Source organism: Anopheles gambiae, chromosome 2 (genome assembly GCF_943734735.2).
Source record: "Anopheles gambiae chromosome 2, idAnoGambNW_F1_1, whole genome shotgun sequence".
NCBI classification, from domain to species: Eukaryota; Metazoa; Arthropoda; class Insecta; order Diptera; family Culicidae; genus Anopheles; species Anopheles gambiae.
Window position 1 is genome coordinate 48,248,218 of NC_064601.1, and position 16,694 is coordinate 48,264,911.

A 16,694-nucleotide genomic window follows, 5' to 3' on the forward strand; every position below is an offset into this window, starting at 1 on the left:
TTTCTAGCCATGCTTATCGGCTATTCATGTTAACCCTTTCTGTACGTGAATCGACACTGACGCGTTCAGTCGTTCGGTTTTGAGCGAGCGTGTGGCCTAAACCCATGTGGGCGAGAAAGTTTGCATTAGATTTACTTTGCCGCGCCGAACCAAACAGGTATAGCTGGCTGCCTGAGTTTCCGCGTTCTGTGTGTGCCTTCGTGTTTGTGTGTGTTTGTGTGTTTCTTTAAATCAGTTTGTCCGCCAGCGGTGGTATGAAAGTGCAAAAGTAAGGAAGCTCCCGCTTCATCGGCGGGCTCCGAACGCTCGGTAAACGCATTGAAACCGTAGAACAGGACCATCGGATCAATTTTCCGCTTTGCCACCTTTTTACACGTCATTTGTGGCAAGGGCGAAGTTAGCAGCAAGTTAGAGCCAGTTACAGAGGCATAGAGCGGGGTTGCAGGAAGAATACAAACATGTCCACACACACATACACCCCCGATAAAGTCTGCTCGTTCCTTGCTCTCTCGCTGGCTTCGGAGGTTCCTTGCTCTCTCGCTGGCTTCGAGCCGGGCCGGCAACCTGCTTTACGTCTGGTGGTCCTTACGCAGTGAGGCCGCCGCTCATGCACGCCAGTGATTCAATTTCACCGCTTACCTGCTTACCAGCTGGCAAGAGTTTAACTTTTCAGGGACGTGCCAAAGCACGTCGTAAAATTGTTGAATTATGAAAAGTACATAGGCGAGCTCGGACCGCCAGCTAAACCCGGCGGTGTTTGTCTTCGTGACTAGACTCGTAAGAAGATGAATGGATTCAATTATTTTTGACAGGATTTTTCTCCCAGAAACAAGTTTGCTAGCAAGCCCGGCATCTCTTTTTTTGTGCCTTAAATACCCGATTCGGAAGGACGGTTGAAAGCGGTTGTGTAAAAGGTTAAAACACAGAGTTAACTAATTCTTGCTTGGTTATCGTTACCCTTGCAATGCTGCTTGTCTCGGAGTCGGGTAGCGACAGTCAATGCAAAAAGTAAAACTTCGTTTCAAACTGCGGCATTGACGGCAATCTTTTTTTCGTATTAACGCTAGCGACCTTTGTGCCGTACAGTTTGCATCAGTACAAAGAAAAACAAGTGTTTCGGGCTTGAATCGAGCGATGGAGAAGTCAACACTGGTCCACTTTGTCTCGTGGATATCGAGGCAACGTTCGTTAATAGTTAATACTTGTTGTGTAGTTGAGCACGCCACACACGCACTTACTCACACGCACATACAAACACACTTACCAACACAAAAACACACGTCCTAACGGTGCCCAGGAGCGATCTGTTTCTTCTGTGTCCTTCACGTACCGAGTGGCGTCTAGGTCGAGGTCGAGCAACATGGCACATTACGAGTCGTGTTTCACACGGTCCGATTCGGAGCGCGCCATTGAGTATTCCACTGGAGAGGACGGAAGGTCATTACACTGCGCCTTTCGTTCGCCCTCCTGGATTGCCGGGGCCCACGTGCAAATGTGAGCCCGATAATCAGCTTACCCGTTAGCTAATGGGTGGAAAAGGTTGCCATTGCTTAAAGCCCTTAGTTCGGCAACAGTCCGCGTTCAGCTTCGCCGTAGGTTTCAATCCATGGGGTCTTTCTGCTTATCGTCCACACCAAGCCTGCTATTAGTTGAAAAAGGTGATACGATTGTTCCCCCCTGCTGCCGGCAGCGTGGGACGATTGTGTTTGTAACCGGCCATAGGGGGTGAAAAGTTGATCAAACGATTGGTATTGCGTTATTCTTCGAACTTTCCCACTAGCACTCGCTTGCTCGCCCAACCGAAACACTAATTAAGCAACATTCTTCACGGACTTTCTTTATTGGGCTGGGAATTTCGGATATGTTTTCCATTCCGCTCAAGCCACCTGTCCGATTGTCCCTCCCACATCAGTTCGTATCGTCATGGTCATGGGATTTAATTGAGTAAGTACGTCAAGTTTTCGATAGCCCTACTGTCGTACCTGGCCAAGCTTCATTGATTATATTATTTGGAGCAAATCGTGATTTGTAGGTGGTAAAGGCGCCGAACAGGATTGGTGGAAGGAATCCATTTGACCTTTCTAGTGATTTTGATTATTCTTCCAATGTGCATATATGCATTAGATCTCTGTCGAACTTCATTTTCCCTGACACAGTTTATGGGTTTTATGCAAATAGTTTATATGCAAAGTACCTGTCTGGTAAAAATATATACCCACTCGATTAAGCAAAGACATACAATCTTATGCAACGACGATACAATGCTATGGTAAGAAAAATGCACATCAGATCGATAAAAAACTACACACCCACCTTCCCGCCATTGCGGTCTGCAGGGCAGACCCATCACCACTCGAAGGACATAGCATTTCATTGTGCTTTCTTTGATTTATTGTGAATTATGTATCAAAAAGCACAAGAGCTCCGAATGCTCATTTCGAAGGATTCGTGCCAAACCCATCGCGTGGAAACACGACATTCGATCCGCCGCTATCAGTCCTTGGGCGCAACGGTCGGTGTAACTGCCGACGGGCAACGGTACACCACTGTCCGTCCATTAGTAAACGACCACGGGTGTCATCACGAAAAAAAATCCTTTCCACGTGGATCAACACCAGAGCAACAACTGAAGCAGTCGCGCACAAACCATCTTGCTCCATCGGTTGCTTTCCTTCTATCGACCCGCACCGCTACCTCGAAACGAATGCGTTATGGCCGCTAATCGATCTGTGGATTATGTTGCGCTCGTATATTATTGTGCTGTCCATAAATAACTAATGGGTCTGTGTAGCAATTTCGTTCGAGTGTTTAGAGCTAGGCGAAAAAATAACGTCAAACGTCAATCGTTTCGGGGTGCCACTAAACATACTAGGTACATAAATTAAACGTTACGAAAACGTGTGTCCAGTTTCGGAGTATTTGTTAAAAGGCACAATTTATCATGTACGATGCGTCGCTAGGTATTTTGATGTACAGCAATTTGTTATGATCGATACGTACGTCATATTTAACATTTTTAAATGAAGTAATGGGTCATTAAATTTTGCCATAATTCATAACCACCTTTGATTTGCTTAAAGTTTAATAATACAAAGGATTAAAATCATAGAATATATAACTACATGAAATGTTTTGGTGTCCAATCATTTTACTTTGAAATTATGCCATGCTAAATAAGAACTAAATAAACTTAATTTTAAAAACTAATCCTATGAATGAGTTAAATTTTCCATAAAAGAGTCTATTTATGTGAGTAATATAAAATGAAGCAAAAACCCTAATTCCTCCCCCCTCCTCCCTCAAAGCCGTGTGATGTTCAACTTATTTTATAAATCTCTAATCTAGAAGACCCATAGATATGCTATAAGTTCAGGATTTATTTTCTTTATTTATTTTCAAGAAAACGTGAACAACCTTACAACCCTGCATAGTTTCGATTGTTATTATTTAACATAATGAATGTTTCTGCAACTAAGCATAAAGTTCAGAGCTGAAATTAATCTTATGCAGTGTACTATTTTTTTTTTTTTTTTTTTTGCACCGAATGCAATACTCTAAAGTGCACGGTGTGTGTAGCAGCTCGGTAAGCGTACCTCAAGCCTGAAGGCTCACTCATAGCATTCACCGTGTATGACCTAGTTTTTCCTTGCCGCCCGTGAAAGAGTAACACCACCACAACAGCCACACATGAAGCAGCGAAATTATACGTACCCCAGCATCGCTCCGTTGACACTAATTAAAAGTGAAATGTGAAAGGTGGCAAACATTCCGCAAAACTATTGCAAGACACGCGCATGCACACCCCATTTCATTTTTAAAACTGCTTGAGAGCGTGCCCGTACTTATTGCTTTGCAGTTTACAGGATGGTGTGCAGTTTCTATCTTCACTGGAATTTTCCGTGCATTCCACCGCGGTTAATGGTTTCTACATACAGCACACCGAGCGAGTGGAGTGTTTTAATTTTGTACAGAAATCTAGCACTCATCGACTACTCCAAGCGGCTCAATGCAAAGTTAGTTCATTTCGCAAGCCAACCCCTGATCTGGTTAGGCAACGGGCAACGGGTCCAGCGCTCTAAATGGAAAAACTTTGCCGTTGCACTATCCCACTGAGTGAAATGGGAAAAGGCACTTCATCAAACAGTAGCCTGCAGGGGCAGGAATGTACCGGAACACCGTTACCAATCGAAAATTGGTGGGCTGGCGAAGCAGAAGGTGTGTGCACCTTACCGGGACGGGGAAACACTTTTACTTTGTAGCGTAGCTTGTGCGAAGACGGTACGGCAAGTAGCTTAATTTCGGCTCGCCTTAGAAAACAGTGCACCGAAACTTACATTCCACCTAGCATACAGGCACTGGCTGGATGGTCGCGGTGTTTGGTTGGTATGTTTTTGCAAGCACGTAAAAAGCATTCAGAAAGTGTAACGAAATAACTGTACTACTTACCAGTTTGGCATACCACCGACAAAGACGTCCGAGTTGGTGGCGAACTTGCCGAACAGAAACTCCTTCCCTCGCGAGCTGCGACTTTGTGAGACACCGTCGACGGTCAGGGTTGTGTGCTCGTCGTTGCGCATTACCTAGAAAAAGAACAAGGCAATGAAATGTTTATTTTGCTGAGATTAACTAAAATAAATGTTTATTGTTCGTTGTATATTGCAATCAGTTTAGCAACAGATATATGTACATTTACCAACCGTTTCAATTGTACCATTTGTATATTTTTACTACAAAATTTCATTCGAAATTCCAAGAAAAAAATACTTGAAAACTATTCTTTTCAGCATTATTAGGTTGTGTGTTACTTTTACTTTTAGAGAAATGATAACTATTTCTTAAGCAGGGAAAGTTTTTTTTTGACTATTAGAAAATGAAAAATACTAAACTGACTTATTCAATTATAAGGAAAATTCTAGCAGCTTACAGCTTTTTCTGGTCTTCTTCATTTAGCAATATAGCAATCCAATAGGCGGTGTATTTTATAGCATTTTTAAAATATGGTATTGTGTAAGAAGACTGTAGCTTCTCATGTACTTATCGTCCTTTTCACTGACCTGTGCTAAACATGTTTTTGGTAATTCAGACTCCATATTTATTGCACGTATGAACGTGGAAATCTTACGTTGCTTAGAAGAATGCTAGAATACATCCTTGCTTTTTCGATTGGTTTTCTCCGTTCCAGTGTGTACCACCCGTTTCAGCCACTGGACGGCAGATCACAACCTAATTCCAAGCCAAGGGCGTTGTTTACGTTTTCTCAAGCGTAATAAACTCCAATGAGTACGAAATTCGGGAAGCACCCGCCCATCGAACTGTTGCCCCGTGCCGTGCTTCCGCGCGGAACGTGCATGTGCGGCAGCTGTTTAACCGTCGTCAATCTTGGCAGTTACGGTCATTTTTTGGAACGTTCGGTGTGCTTCACTACCGGCAGCACAGTAGGAAATGATGCCCGGAAGGTATAATTCCAACACCAAACGTATTTACTGCATTATTCAATTGCCAATGCTAGAATGAATACAAAGCGCTGGAGCTTCTTAGCCAGATATCACGCAATGGGCTATCGAACGACTGCTTTGACGGTGCTCTCTTGATTGCAATCATTACTCATCACAGCATTAGCTTTGCTGTTCAAAAAATAACAAATAAGTATCCTTTTACGGGCAAAGTACTCTAACGTTGTCTGCTATCTGTTGAAGTTGAACCTTTTTATTTCTTGTGCTCCGTAACGTTACTAGCTTTTGCCATTTCAATCCCCTTTCCAGAGGTTGTACAAATATGAACTAACCAGCTAACACCGTTCCTTGGAATTAGTTACACAACATACGCTGGGGCCTTCTTCATTACCATGCGTTTACAGCCAAAACCGCCCCTAACACTGTATCGACTCATTCCAAAAACGAGTGAGCTCGCTTCTTCATTTCGCCGTTAAGCAATTGATCCAACTAGGAATTACAGCTAAATTGGCTAACGTCCGTAGTGGTGTCGTCCGTCTTGTGTACCAGGCGGCTAAGCCCACCCACGCTACAAACATGCTGACTCGCATTGTGTGTATGTGTGTCTGCGGGTGAATGTGAACCAGTTTTTCGCACCCTATTCCATGGCCCTATTCCGAAGAAGGTGTCACACTGATACCGGTCACGAAGCTTTTCCACTTGCCAAACAGTCCAGTCGGTTCTGGGAGGCGGCAATGAAACACAAATCCTCGCCGACTAGCCGCCGAACTATAATACTAGACGCTGTCTGTGGCGTCAACGATACGCACGGCGACATATGTGCCAGATATGGTCTGCCATGCCTCCGAAACGACCCTGCCCCCGAACGTTACACCCTCGTGCCGATAAATCCGAATGTTCGGTGGGTCTGTTTCCGGTCGAGTGGTGGCGTGCGTTGACTTAACCTTTATTTCCTTCGCTTCCGCTCACCGTGGCGCACCGACACACGCACTTTTGCGGCCGGGCATGGATGAGGTGCTGGTTTTGGTCAATGGCCCATATCACTGGGCGGATGTTTTCGATTCTGTTTGGGGAAACCATTTCTTTTTCCGTTTCACAAGGTTCTTAGCGTAGCTGTGGCTTTTTTGTGGGGCGGGAACTGGCCAATTAATGAAATAAAAATTTATTGGCCATGCTTAATATGGCGTTTTGACACTTATTTCATGCCACCGAAATGGAATCGAATAATGAAGTTGTACAAGATTTTGCAAAGTTATTTCTTAAATCAATACTACATGGTAAAGTAGTACATAGGCTTTAATAACTTTTTTACCAATTTCAAAAGTAAGTCAGAAGTATACAAAATCCTCATAACAACCTAAACAAAAAGGTGCAATCTTACAAGGAATTGGACAACTACATTTCTTTAAGATACGTAACATGTAACATCATAATGCTTCATTTTGTGTTTCTCTGTTACTGGCAGTAGTAGTTGCTAATTATTGGCTGCTTTCTACAGCATGAGAAAAGAACCACTGTGATCGAGCCACAATCTTGCATTTGATGTTGCTTTGATTTTGGCTATCTTTTTACTACAAAGATATCTTGCACAGTCTTACAAAATTAACGCATCCTTCTCTGGTGTACCATTTCGCACCATTTGGTGTAACCTTCACTATCCTCAGAAACGATATTTAACCGACGTAATGCAATCATTAAAGACACTGCTGGTTCAAAGATGGTCGATTGAACTCACAGCGAGTGGCCACAATGGCTCATCAGCAGGCAGTGACTTTCGATTCGAAGACTCGTTAGCCTTTGGCCCAAAATAGCCTTTGGCCCCTTGTTTGCAAAACTTGCTGCGAACAGAAACCAAACGGTGGGAAGTCTTCGGTTCTTTTCGTAACCAGTAAAATGGCCTGCCCGTCGAACCAGCCAGTTGAGAATTTGCATCTATGGTGATGAAATTCGTTTTCTCCCGCCCTATCACCGACTTTGGGGTGGTAAGCGAGCGTAAACTTTGGAAGATGCTTGCTGTTTGCCAATTGGATTAGGGATTAATTCTCCGAAACGAGTATTTGCGCGGTGCTCTTTTTGTGTAGCGTTCGTTCGATGTGATGAAGTCCGTTGAAGTTCGTCTGTCAAGATGTTATAAAAAGTGATTGGATGTTATTGATGTTCGGCGCTTAAATGAAGCATGCTCGAGCTCATTAAGAAAGGTTGTGTGACAAGCTCGTAATGGTAGTTCAATTTCAGGTAGCATTTTGCAATGAAACCTGCGATGATGCTTTGAGATATCTGGAGAATTTCCAACATTGTTTTCTATATTTGAAAAAAGTTTTTATATTTTTTTCTAATAGTAGATGTAGCTTGAAGTAGGAGTGAAGATCTGCTAAAGATGAACGATATATAGAATATGTTATTTATGTTTCATAACCCAAATTCCGCAGTTTTCAAAAATGGAGTTATCATTAAGGGTATATATTCAATTATTCCATAACACTAATAAACTAAGTATATCACTCTTATACTAAAATATCAGTTCAATCATTCGTTCACGTCAATGTACTTATTTCCAATTTCGAAATGAATATTTCTTATTACACCCACACACACGCCACAACACACGAAAAAATACATTGAGTGTGAAATTAAAAGCTTGCACATGTAAAATGTAAATTGATTTCCCTTCGCGCATTCGGTCTGTTGGAGCTACCTTTCAACAGAATATGTTTCAACGTAGCAAATATTCGTTACCATCGCACAATGGTGCACACACTTTGCCGAAAGCAGGCGAACGGGTCGGATCGGATGGGAGAGGGTGTGGGATGAATGGCAGCGATTCCGGCTATACGCGTGGGAAGCAACATAATGGTGCTCTCGTTACAGTGACGTCTGTATAAAGAATGTTACCATTCTTCCTACCCTGCCTCTAACCCGTCAGCCCTTTGCTATCAACATCGCGTCCATCATTCACTGCGCGTCTGTGTACGATAAGCTCACTTTCGCCGACAACGATCCCGTGAATTAACATAAAACGTTTAAAACGACTTCCGCGATGGGAAGAAATTTGAACGCCAGTGTTAACCAAAGCCGCCTTGTAAGGTTGTTTCTTGTTACGGTGACACGAGCAGAACGGATACTAAGGAGGAAATATAACGGTCGGGCTAGATACTGAAGGAATGTGTGTGTTGGAGTGTTGGTTAGTCAGGAATGGGGAATACGGTCTAAAAATATGCACCATTGGAGCAAGAACATTGTTGTCGAATTTCGCATTGGAAAGAGCGAACCCCCGCTCTAGAGTATAGGAGGAATAGCAAACATGGGAGGGAAGCAGTAAAGCCATGAAAGCTGTTGCGCATTCCAGCACTACTGACATGCTCACGGGACTTGCAAACCGATCAAAATTAAATTCCTTATCATGTTGTCTGTGCTTCCTTTATGCATATACGGTGGATTGACTTGACAATCTCATCATCAATAATCAGTTTACCTTACTTTTTTATCAAACTGGCTGTGTTTTCCAAGAGCATATGATAACGAAGTTTACATAAGCTTTTCCTTGAACGCACATGCGATGATAAATATCAAAATCAAAAGCAAGGTACAAATATTTACGTTTGCAGTAAGCATGGAAAGGCAATCAACAAATGAATGTTTTAAGTATACAATGAAAACTCTCGATGATATATTCTCTTCAAGATGAGTTTTTTTCTTCTTTAATGCTGGAAATAGACGAACTGAGATTTTCGCGGTACCGTGAAAATCGCGTATGACTTGTGCTGTCAATTTTGTAATAAAATCTGACAGACAGACGAGGTTCTTATATGGGTCTTATATGGTTCTTATATCATACCCATCCGAGTTGTAGTGGACGATTGAATAAGCCAAAATGAAATAATTTAATTGATTTGTGAATCAAATTATTTATTTCACATTGTATACGCAAAATAAAATACAACACTCGTACAACACGAGTTTTCAAACAAATCCAACAGAAAAAGAACAAATAATCGGTTCGCGCTGCCGCGAAAATCTCAGAAAAAGGTATTTGCTTGCAATCTTCTTGACAGGTCGAGAGAAATATCGTGTTTTTTCGTGTTTATACATTAGTTTTCGATTGCTTCCAAGTCCTAAATGTTCTAATCGTTTTATATTGTGCATTTCTTACAAGAAGAAGCCGTGTTTTACGAATAATTTTGTTAAATTACGATAATTTTATCCTGCTAAGATTCGTGGTGTGTGAACGCAAACATATTGGCGAATCTCTTTTGACATTTGTTTCTAGTGGAAGGGGAAAGATTCGCGAATAATGATATGCCGTGTCTGAGCGTACCTATTAGATTTTCCTTAACATGAATATCTCTCTAAGCTGAGATCTCCTTAAGGATCGCCTTAGAGGGATTTCATTGTATAATCGATTAACGACAATGAGGCACATCAATCGAGTCTTTTAAATAAGGTCCGTGAAAGCAAACAGGTCGATCCGTATAGAATAAATTGTCGGAAAGCTATTTTGTCAGTTAAATTCATCATTGCTTATGTTTATCGATGGACTCACTCTATCGATTCACCCTATAGTGAATGATGAATTTAATTAAAGCAACTATTTGGCTGACTTAATCCAAGGATTTCATTAATCTTTCGTTGCCATGTTATAAACAAAGGATAGATTACACATTGTACCAGTTTGTACCGATTCGATGTTTCAGTTTACTCTCAGTATTTAATTGAAAGTTAAATAGACATCTCATATCCAGTGCTGTTTTGTGACTAATGAGCTTTTAGTTCATCCAGCAGGACCATTTCAAACGGAAGTGATTCGTGGTCACAGAATGGAAAAGTTATGTTTCTGAATATAACGTGGACATGCAAACTTTTATCTCCATGAGTATTTGGTCCAAATTTCAAGAACTCTTTCTAATAGTAAATTCGTCTACTTTTTTGCTTTAGCTAATACTAGTTTGTTTGTAAACAATTGGTCATCTAACTGTCAAAAGCGAACTGCTTAATAGCTCCATGACTACCAAAGTCTAGTTCGCTAACTGGGAAGTTTTTACTTTCCAGTCAGCGCATAGATGTTCGTTAACTGAAGTGAAATTATAACCATCAAAGCAACACCTACATGGTTCGATCCCATGTTTTTTTTCTCTTTTTTCCATTTGCATGCGTACGCAAACATACGATGCCGGATGATTTACGTTTGACGTTTAAGTAATTTTTAACTGGGATCAATCCCAGTTAGCAAACTTCCAGTTAAAAAGCATTTCAGTTACAAAGCATCTGGATAAGCTCACTTGATATATCAACTCACTTTGATGCCAACTAAAAAGCGTTGAACTATTAAATTCTGACTGTAAATGTAAACACGTTCACCTGTCCCTTCTTTAAATCGACATACATAGACTTTGATCGAATCTGCATTTCGATTTGTTTTGATTTGTCTTGAGTTATTTTGTCTTTTCTGCAATTTTTAACTGCATCTTTTCCCAGTTAAGATAGTAACATTAGCATTTTAGCATTTATTGTTCACATTCAACCAGCACTTTACTATCAGTGTAATAAATAATCATATATACAAATTGTTTATGTTAATTTATGAATCCGAATTTGGTAATGCTCATAACAACATTATACTTAATTTCAATATATACTTATACAAATATATGCCCTAGACATCTATATATGTAGGCATTTTCACATAGGTCTATAAGCCAAGAAGTAGAACAGCAAAATATTGTATTACCGATGTTGTAACGTAAAATTGGATTAATAAAAAAGGAACGGAGGTGAATAAATGAGCACTCGGACAAGAGTGCAGTATGGTTGTAGCACCGGTTAAATAAGAAATAATAGTTGTTCTAGAAGATTCCTTCCATAATGACTCTGTTCATGTTCTGGTACCTCATGTTTGCCATAGTCATTGTGAAGTCTCGACCATTAGCGAAGTGTAATAAATACGAGATATAATGAAAGCAAGCTGTAATTAAACGTAGTTTTTCGCCTAGATCAAATATCCTCATTTACCTGCACTTTATGCCAGTGGCCATCGTGAAGATCCCGACCGACGGTAATGATTTGTGCGCCTCCACCAAGATTATACCGCAGTCGAAGGGCTCCCTCAACCAGTTTCAGCTCGAAGAAGTCGAACGTGCCACCGTCGTCGGTGTAGAGCACGAGCCCATTCGGCTGCTCCGTCTTGAACTCGAGCTCCAGTGACCCATTCAACCCGGTATACCATTTGCGGAATTGTGCAAAACTGTTCTGCGATCCGTCCAGCACGAACCCGGAACATCCGCACCCTAGCTGGGACAGCATTAGGCCTAGCAATAGCAACTTGGGCAGCCGAACTGTTGCCATGGCATTGCTCAGAATCTTTGGCAGGCTAAACGGTAAAGACGACGATGATGATGACGGCGATGATGCTGCAGGGGCTGAAGCGAGGTCAAACGATTGCTGCGCTTTGCTCTCGGAAGCCAGCGCTGTCGCCACGGGCACTGTCGCCGTCCTCAGCGGCTGCTGGCAATGGTAGTTGCTTTTATTGTCCGCACTCGATGCCTCACTGCCCAGAGCTGATTGCTTGAGAGAGCTGTTGCGCTGCCGTACGTTGGCACCCTTCTTTGCTACGATACATATATTATTGTCCGGGTGATTAGGGCTTTTAATGGAATTACTGTGGTCTGTAGAACGATACTGTCGTTGCTGAAGGGTTAGTTCCGCAGTCGGTTTCGCTCTCGCAAAGGATCCACCCACTGCCATCCCACACGACGCCTGTTCTCGCTGTTTTCTCTTGCATTTTCTCCTCGCGGATAATCTAATCACATTGGCCCCATCCAAAAGTGGTGCCGCACTTTTCATAATGGATACACATTCTGCCTCTCCGCTAGTCTGGGAACCACCGCCAACAACTCCATTTCCATCCGCTTTCGTATCGCTCGCACGGGGTGTATGTTCCTCCACACGTACCGACGCCATCTTGTCTTCACTCACGCACCGAATGCTGGGGTTTCTTTTTCGATCTTTTTTCCGTCACCCACTGCAATATTATGTTTCTCTTTCTCTTTCTCTTTCTTCTACACTCAACGGCAATCACTCACACCAACACGTACACACTCTCACGTCACTATCTCTTCGGGGTTTGGTTGTGTAGAACTTGCTTTATCCTGCCTGTTTCGCGATCATGCTCACAAATTCTAGCGGGATTTTCTTCACTATTTGCTCACTAAGAACGAGTATGCCAACACGAATTGTACACACACACACATACCAGTTTCACACACGCACACACATACGCTTACCCTCACATACGCGCGCGTACACACACACTTTCACTGTTTCTTTGCGTATTTTCTGTTGTTTCTGTTGATGTGTCTCTCTCCTGTTTTTCCCGATCTCACTATTCTCCAGCACTTCGCAACACGCTTATCTTTTTTCTCGGTTTGCAAGCGCCGCTGCTTGCTTTGATCAATTTTTCATACATTTCCTGAAAAGAGGTAAGCAACCATCACCAACACTTTGTATGTGCTTCTTATCGCATTCGATCCATCACTTGCCCTTAATACATTGCAAATATAAAAATAATTTCTTAATTTTTGCTTTATTTTGTCCACAAAAAAATTATACACGAACTCTTTTGTCCAAATTGCATCGGTTTTTCTAACGTTATTTGCTTCACAAAATATATGTATGTTAATCCTTTTAAAGTTTTTAGCTATTCAATATCTTCCTTTGCACAACGATTACAACATTGATATTAAATTGACTCCATGTTGCCTGCTCGTCACCTCGTTCAAATGAGCCACCTATCATTCATCATATTTGTATCACCATTGTTGAAAAACATAATCGCTTGCTAATATACACACGTTTTTGCTTCGTGCTACCACCAACCATGCGCCTCTATTTGAAACTGTATTCTTCTTCAATTTTGCACGATTCCTATTCGGTAAGATCGTACCGCGCAGCAAATAATAACCTAAGCTCGCATTATGTTCACCACCCTATTCAACAAAGTAAATGCTTCATCTCTAGGTGCTTCACTTCACTGTGAAAATCGCGCAAATAAAAGCAGCGCCAGCTAAAGTAAAAGAGAATGGTAACCAGGTGTGAACGGTTGGCGTAAAATATCCTGATTCTATTAAAAGCACCCACACATCCAAAGCGTTTCGTTTCGCTCGCAATTGGAGATGAGAGAAAGAGTAGGAAAATGGTCGTACGCTTAGCTCAACTCCGAACCTCAATTCAAAAGAACCTGATTACTCACAAAACAGTCCAATAGTCGCGGCACAAAAAAAACTGTTCTACTGTTTAGGAACCGTTGTATGTTTCATTTCCACTGGCACACGGATGCAAGGGAGTGAAAAATGCACCATAAAAGAAAAAAAATACGCACACTTTTGAAAGAAACTCTATGAAAGGTCGAAAAAACTCAGCACATTAAGCAAGCGTCGCTCCATCCAAAAACGTAGCGTGTTCTGGGAATGAAGGCGAATGAGGTGTTTGAATGAGTACGCGTAATAGTATGCGTATCTGCAAATGTGTGTACGAGTCAGCTAACGAGTACGGTACCGAAAAGTTCTCCAAAATTCATCACACGAACACACCGACACACATGATCCGACCGACGGACGTAGTTGCGAAGGTTGGCCTACACCAGTTGGTAGACAAGAAAAAACGGTCGAAACATGTGTTTATTCTATGCACGCATACCACCAAAAGCTCCTTTGTACGGTGTAACACAACAACGGTGAGACAGGGCTTTGCTGCTTTCCTTATCACTCACCCACCACTAGCGGGAGCGACCAACTCAGCGTCGAGCGTGGGAGAAGTGGAACTCCGCAGAAGAAAGGGCCGCGGTGTGTAGCTAGTACAGAAATCGATATGAAAAATCCTTGACTAGGTTACAGGCACCACTAGCGCGATGGAAGCACGCCGTAGCAGTATACGAAGAAAAGAATCTCTCACGTCCGCGCGTGTTTTTCCGTCCCCGTGAGCAATGTCCTACAGTCCTTGGAAATACGGTTCATTCTAGAGCCTCGCTCTCTTTACTCAAATTCTTTCTCTCGCTTTCTTCCTCTCTGTCTCTTTTGGTCGAAAATTTTACATTGCATCTTCACTGTCTCCATCTCACTTGGCTCCATTTGCTGTTGGCCACAAGGGGTTCCGTTTCTTATTCCTTTTGGGAAATGGAAAGAAAATTTCACAGTTGAATTTTCTTTTCCATTTACCCTCAGCATTTACCCGTCGTGCTCTTCACTCACTCAAGCACATTTGCACGTTGCTCTCGCTCATACTCTCGAGCAAAATAGCTCATTTTGAGGATGGGAGGGGGGAGGGGGTTCCACTTGGCACGTTCTCCAGAATTATCCTCCCCCTGCCAAAGCGCTTTTTTTCGTTCTCGGTCGATGCTGAATGTTGAGCACAGATGAGTATATCAAATAATTAAGTTTCTTTTTTCTCCTTTGCACCATTCGTTTGCACTCGTAATCATGGCCCTTTGATTTTCCTTTGCTTCGTATGGCATTGTACATAAGCACAGTAGAACGAGTATGCGTGCTTGCTTTTTGTGGCTCAACACGCAACGCAAACTTTTTACACTTTAATCCAAATTGTATGCCGCTAGTGTTACCTACATAAAATCACGATCACTTATCACCAACGCCGTATACCACGTACAAACACGCTTGTGGGGAATATGAAAAGTGATTGTAAAACCACCTACTTCACAGGCCATCCACTGGATGGTGAACACTGGTACGGAACGGCAGTACGCATGGTTTGTCCGCGGTCGTCCTGCGTCGGATTACAAAGCTCAACTGCACTCGTTTTGCCTTTGCGATGAGCACAAAAGTGCCCAAAACCGTCTACCTCTACCGTCATCACTCATCGCTCAAAACGAATGAACCCACGGAACACTCAGCGCCTTTTCCCCTCCACATTTCCCAAGCAGTACGCAAACACTAACACATCGTACGAGTGTGCGACGGTTTCTCCCACGGACACGGATTTGTTTTACCGTTTTGTTTTTGTTCGCTAATGTGCGCCCTTGCTCTCTGCTAAAGAGCAGGTTACTCTCGCGAATGATTGGGGAATGTTTTCGTTCGCCGTCATCAAAATGAGGCACCGATCTTTTTTTCCAAACCGACTCTCACCGTGAAGCGCCTTATTGAGTGCACTACATTTTCCTTGGCAATGGAATGTGTGGGAGCTTTTTCCTCGCGCAGATGAGTTCCATTCCAACCGGCGTGGGAGGCATGCGAATGGAGGTTCACTGTAAAATGTCCGATAAACCGAAAGCAACAAAACACCGACTTTGAATACGGTTATTGACAGCAAAATAAATTGAACCGACGAATGGGTTGATAGTCGCTCCAATGTCATTGAGTGAAGGTGGTTAACGCTGCTCAACTGTTGTACCATTTCTACTTTTGAACTAATGCAGCAGAGTCAAGGGAATGTCGCCGTAGAGCGATTGCAAGTGAAAGTCGTTCAAAAAACATTTAAAACGGGTCAAATCGACCATGAACTTGTTAATTTACCTAAATGATATTTCATTCGTATGTATTTGATTGGGAAGAAGTATGTTGTGAAGTTCCAGCTACACATACTTCCAATGTGAAAGAAATAATTTGTAATTAAGGAAAATATGGTTTGTACAATTTTTAATAATTTGTAAATGTAACGATCAAAAGGTAAACCGTTCTTCAGTACAAGGATCGATAACTTGCCTAAATATGCTTCTAACAAAAATGCGTTGCAAAAAGCGGTACAAAACGACATTAAATAATATTTTACCTCTTTTTCTTCTTTGGCACAACAACCGCTGTCGGTCAAGGCCTGCCTGTACCCACTAGTGTAGTGAGCTTATTTTAACCATAGCAGGATAGTCATTCCTACGTATGGGGGCACGGTCTATTCGGGACTTGAACCCATGACAGGCATGTTGTTACGTCGTACGAGTTGACGATTGTACCACCAGACTGGCAAATATTTTACTATTATATATTTATATTTTACCTGAATATTATACTATTTACGTATAAAACATTACTACAAGTAGAATTCAATCCGACATAAATGAATCAAAAATATTTTTTTAAGAAGGCCACACTGAATCACCTTGTGTTTGCCTATTCGAAATTGCATACATGCTATTGACATTTGGTGACACTCAGAACCATTCGTTTGCTCTCCACCAGAGAAAAAGCCAAACCGAGAACTTTTCCCACGCACTCAAAACATAGTGGAAAATGGACGCATGTG

The 16,694-nt window shown here is 42.1% G+C and overlaps 1 protein-coding gene across 8 annotated transcripts in view; it reads right to left on the minus strand.

The window, feature by feature from the left end:
* LOC1270866 (neurexin 1) overlaps positions 1-15,289 on the minus strand; it is an 82,743-nt gene extending 67,454 nt beyond the window's left edge. For 4 of the 8 annotated variants that reach the window (XM_061642603.1, XM_061642601.1, XM_061642604.1 and 1 more), the window contains exons 1-3: positions 15,065-15,272; positions 11,460-12,915; positions 4,447-4,580 (exon numbers count right to left, since the gene is read on the minus strand). In XM_061642603.1, the coding sequence (XP_061498587.1) occupies positions 4,447-4,580; positions 11,460-12,407 (1,082 nt within the window). In that variant the 5' untranslated portion in view covers positions 12,408-12,915; positions 15,065-15,272. Of the gene's footprint in view, positions 1-4,446; positions 4,581-11,459; positions 12,916-15,060 lie in introns of all 8 variants that reach the window. The other 4 variants (XM_061642599.1, XM_061642598.1, XM_061642600.1 and 1 more) reach the window with 4 other exon arrangements.
* Between the last annotated feature and the right edge of the window lie 1,405 nt (positions 15,290-16,694).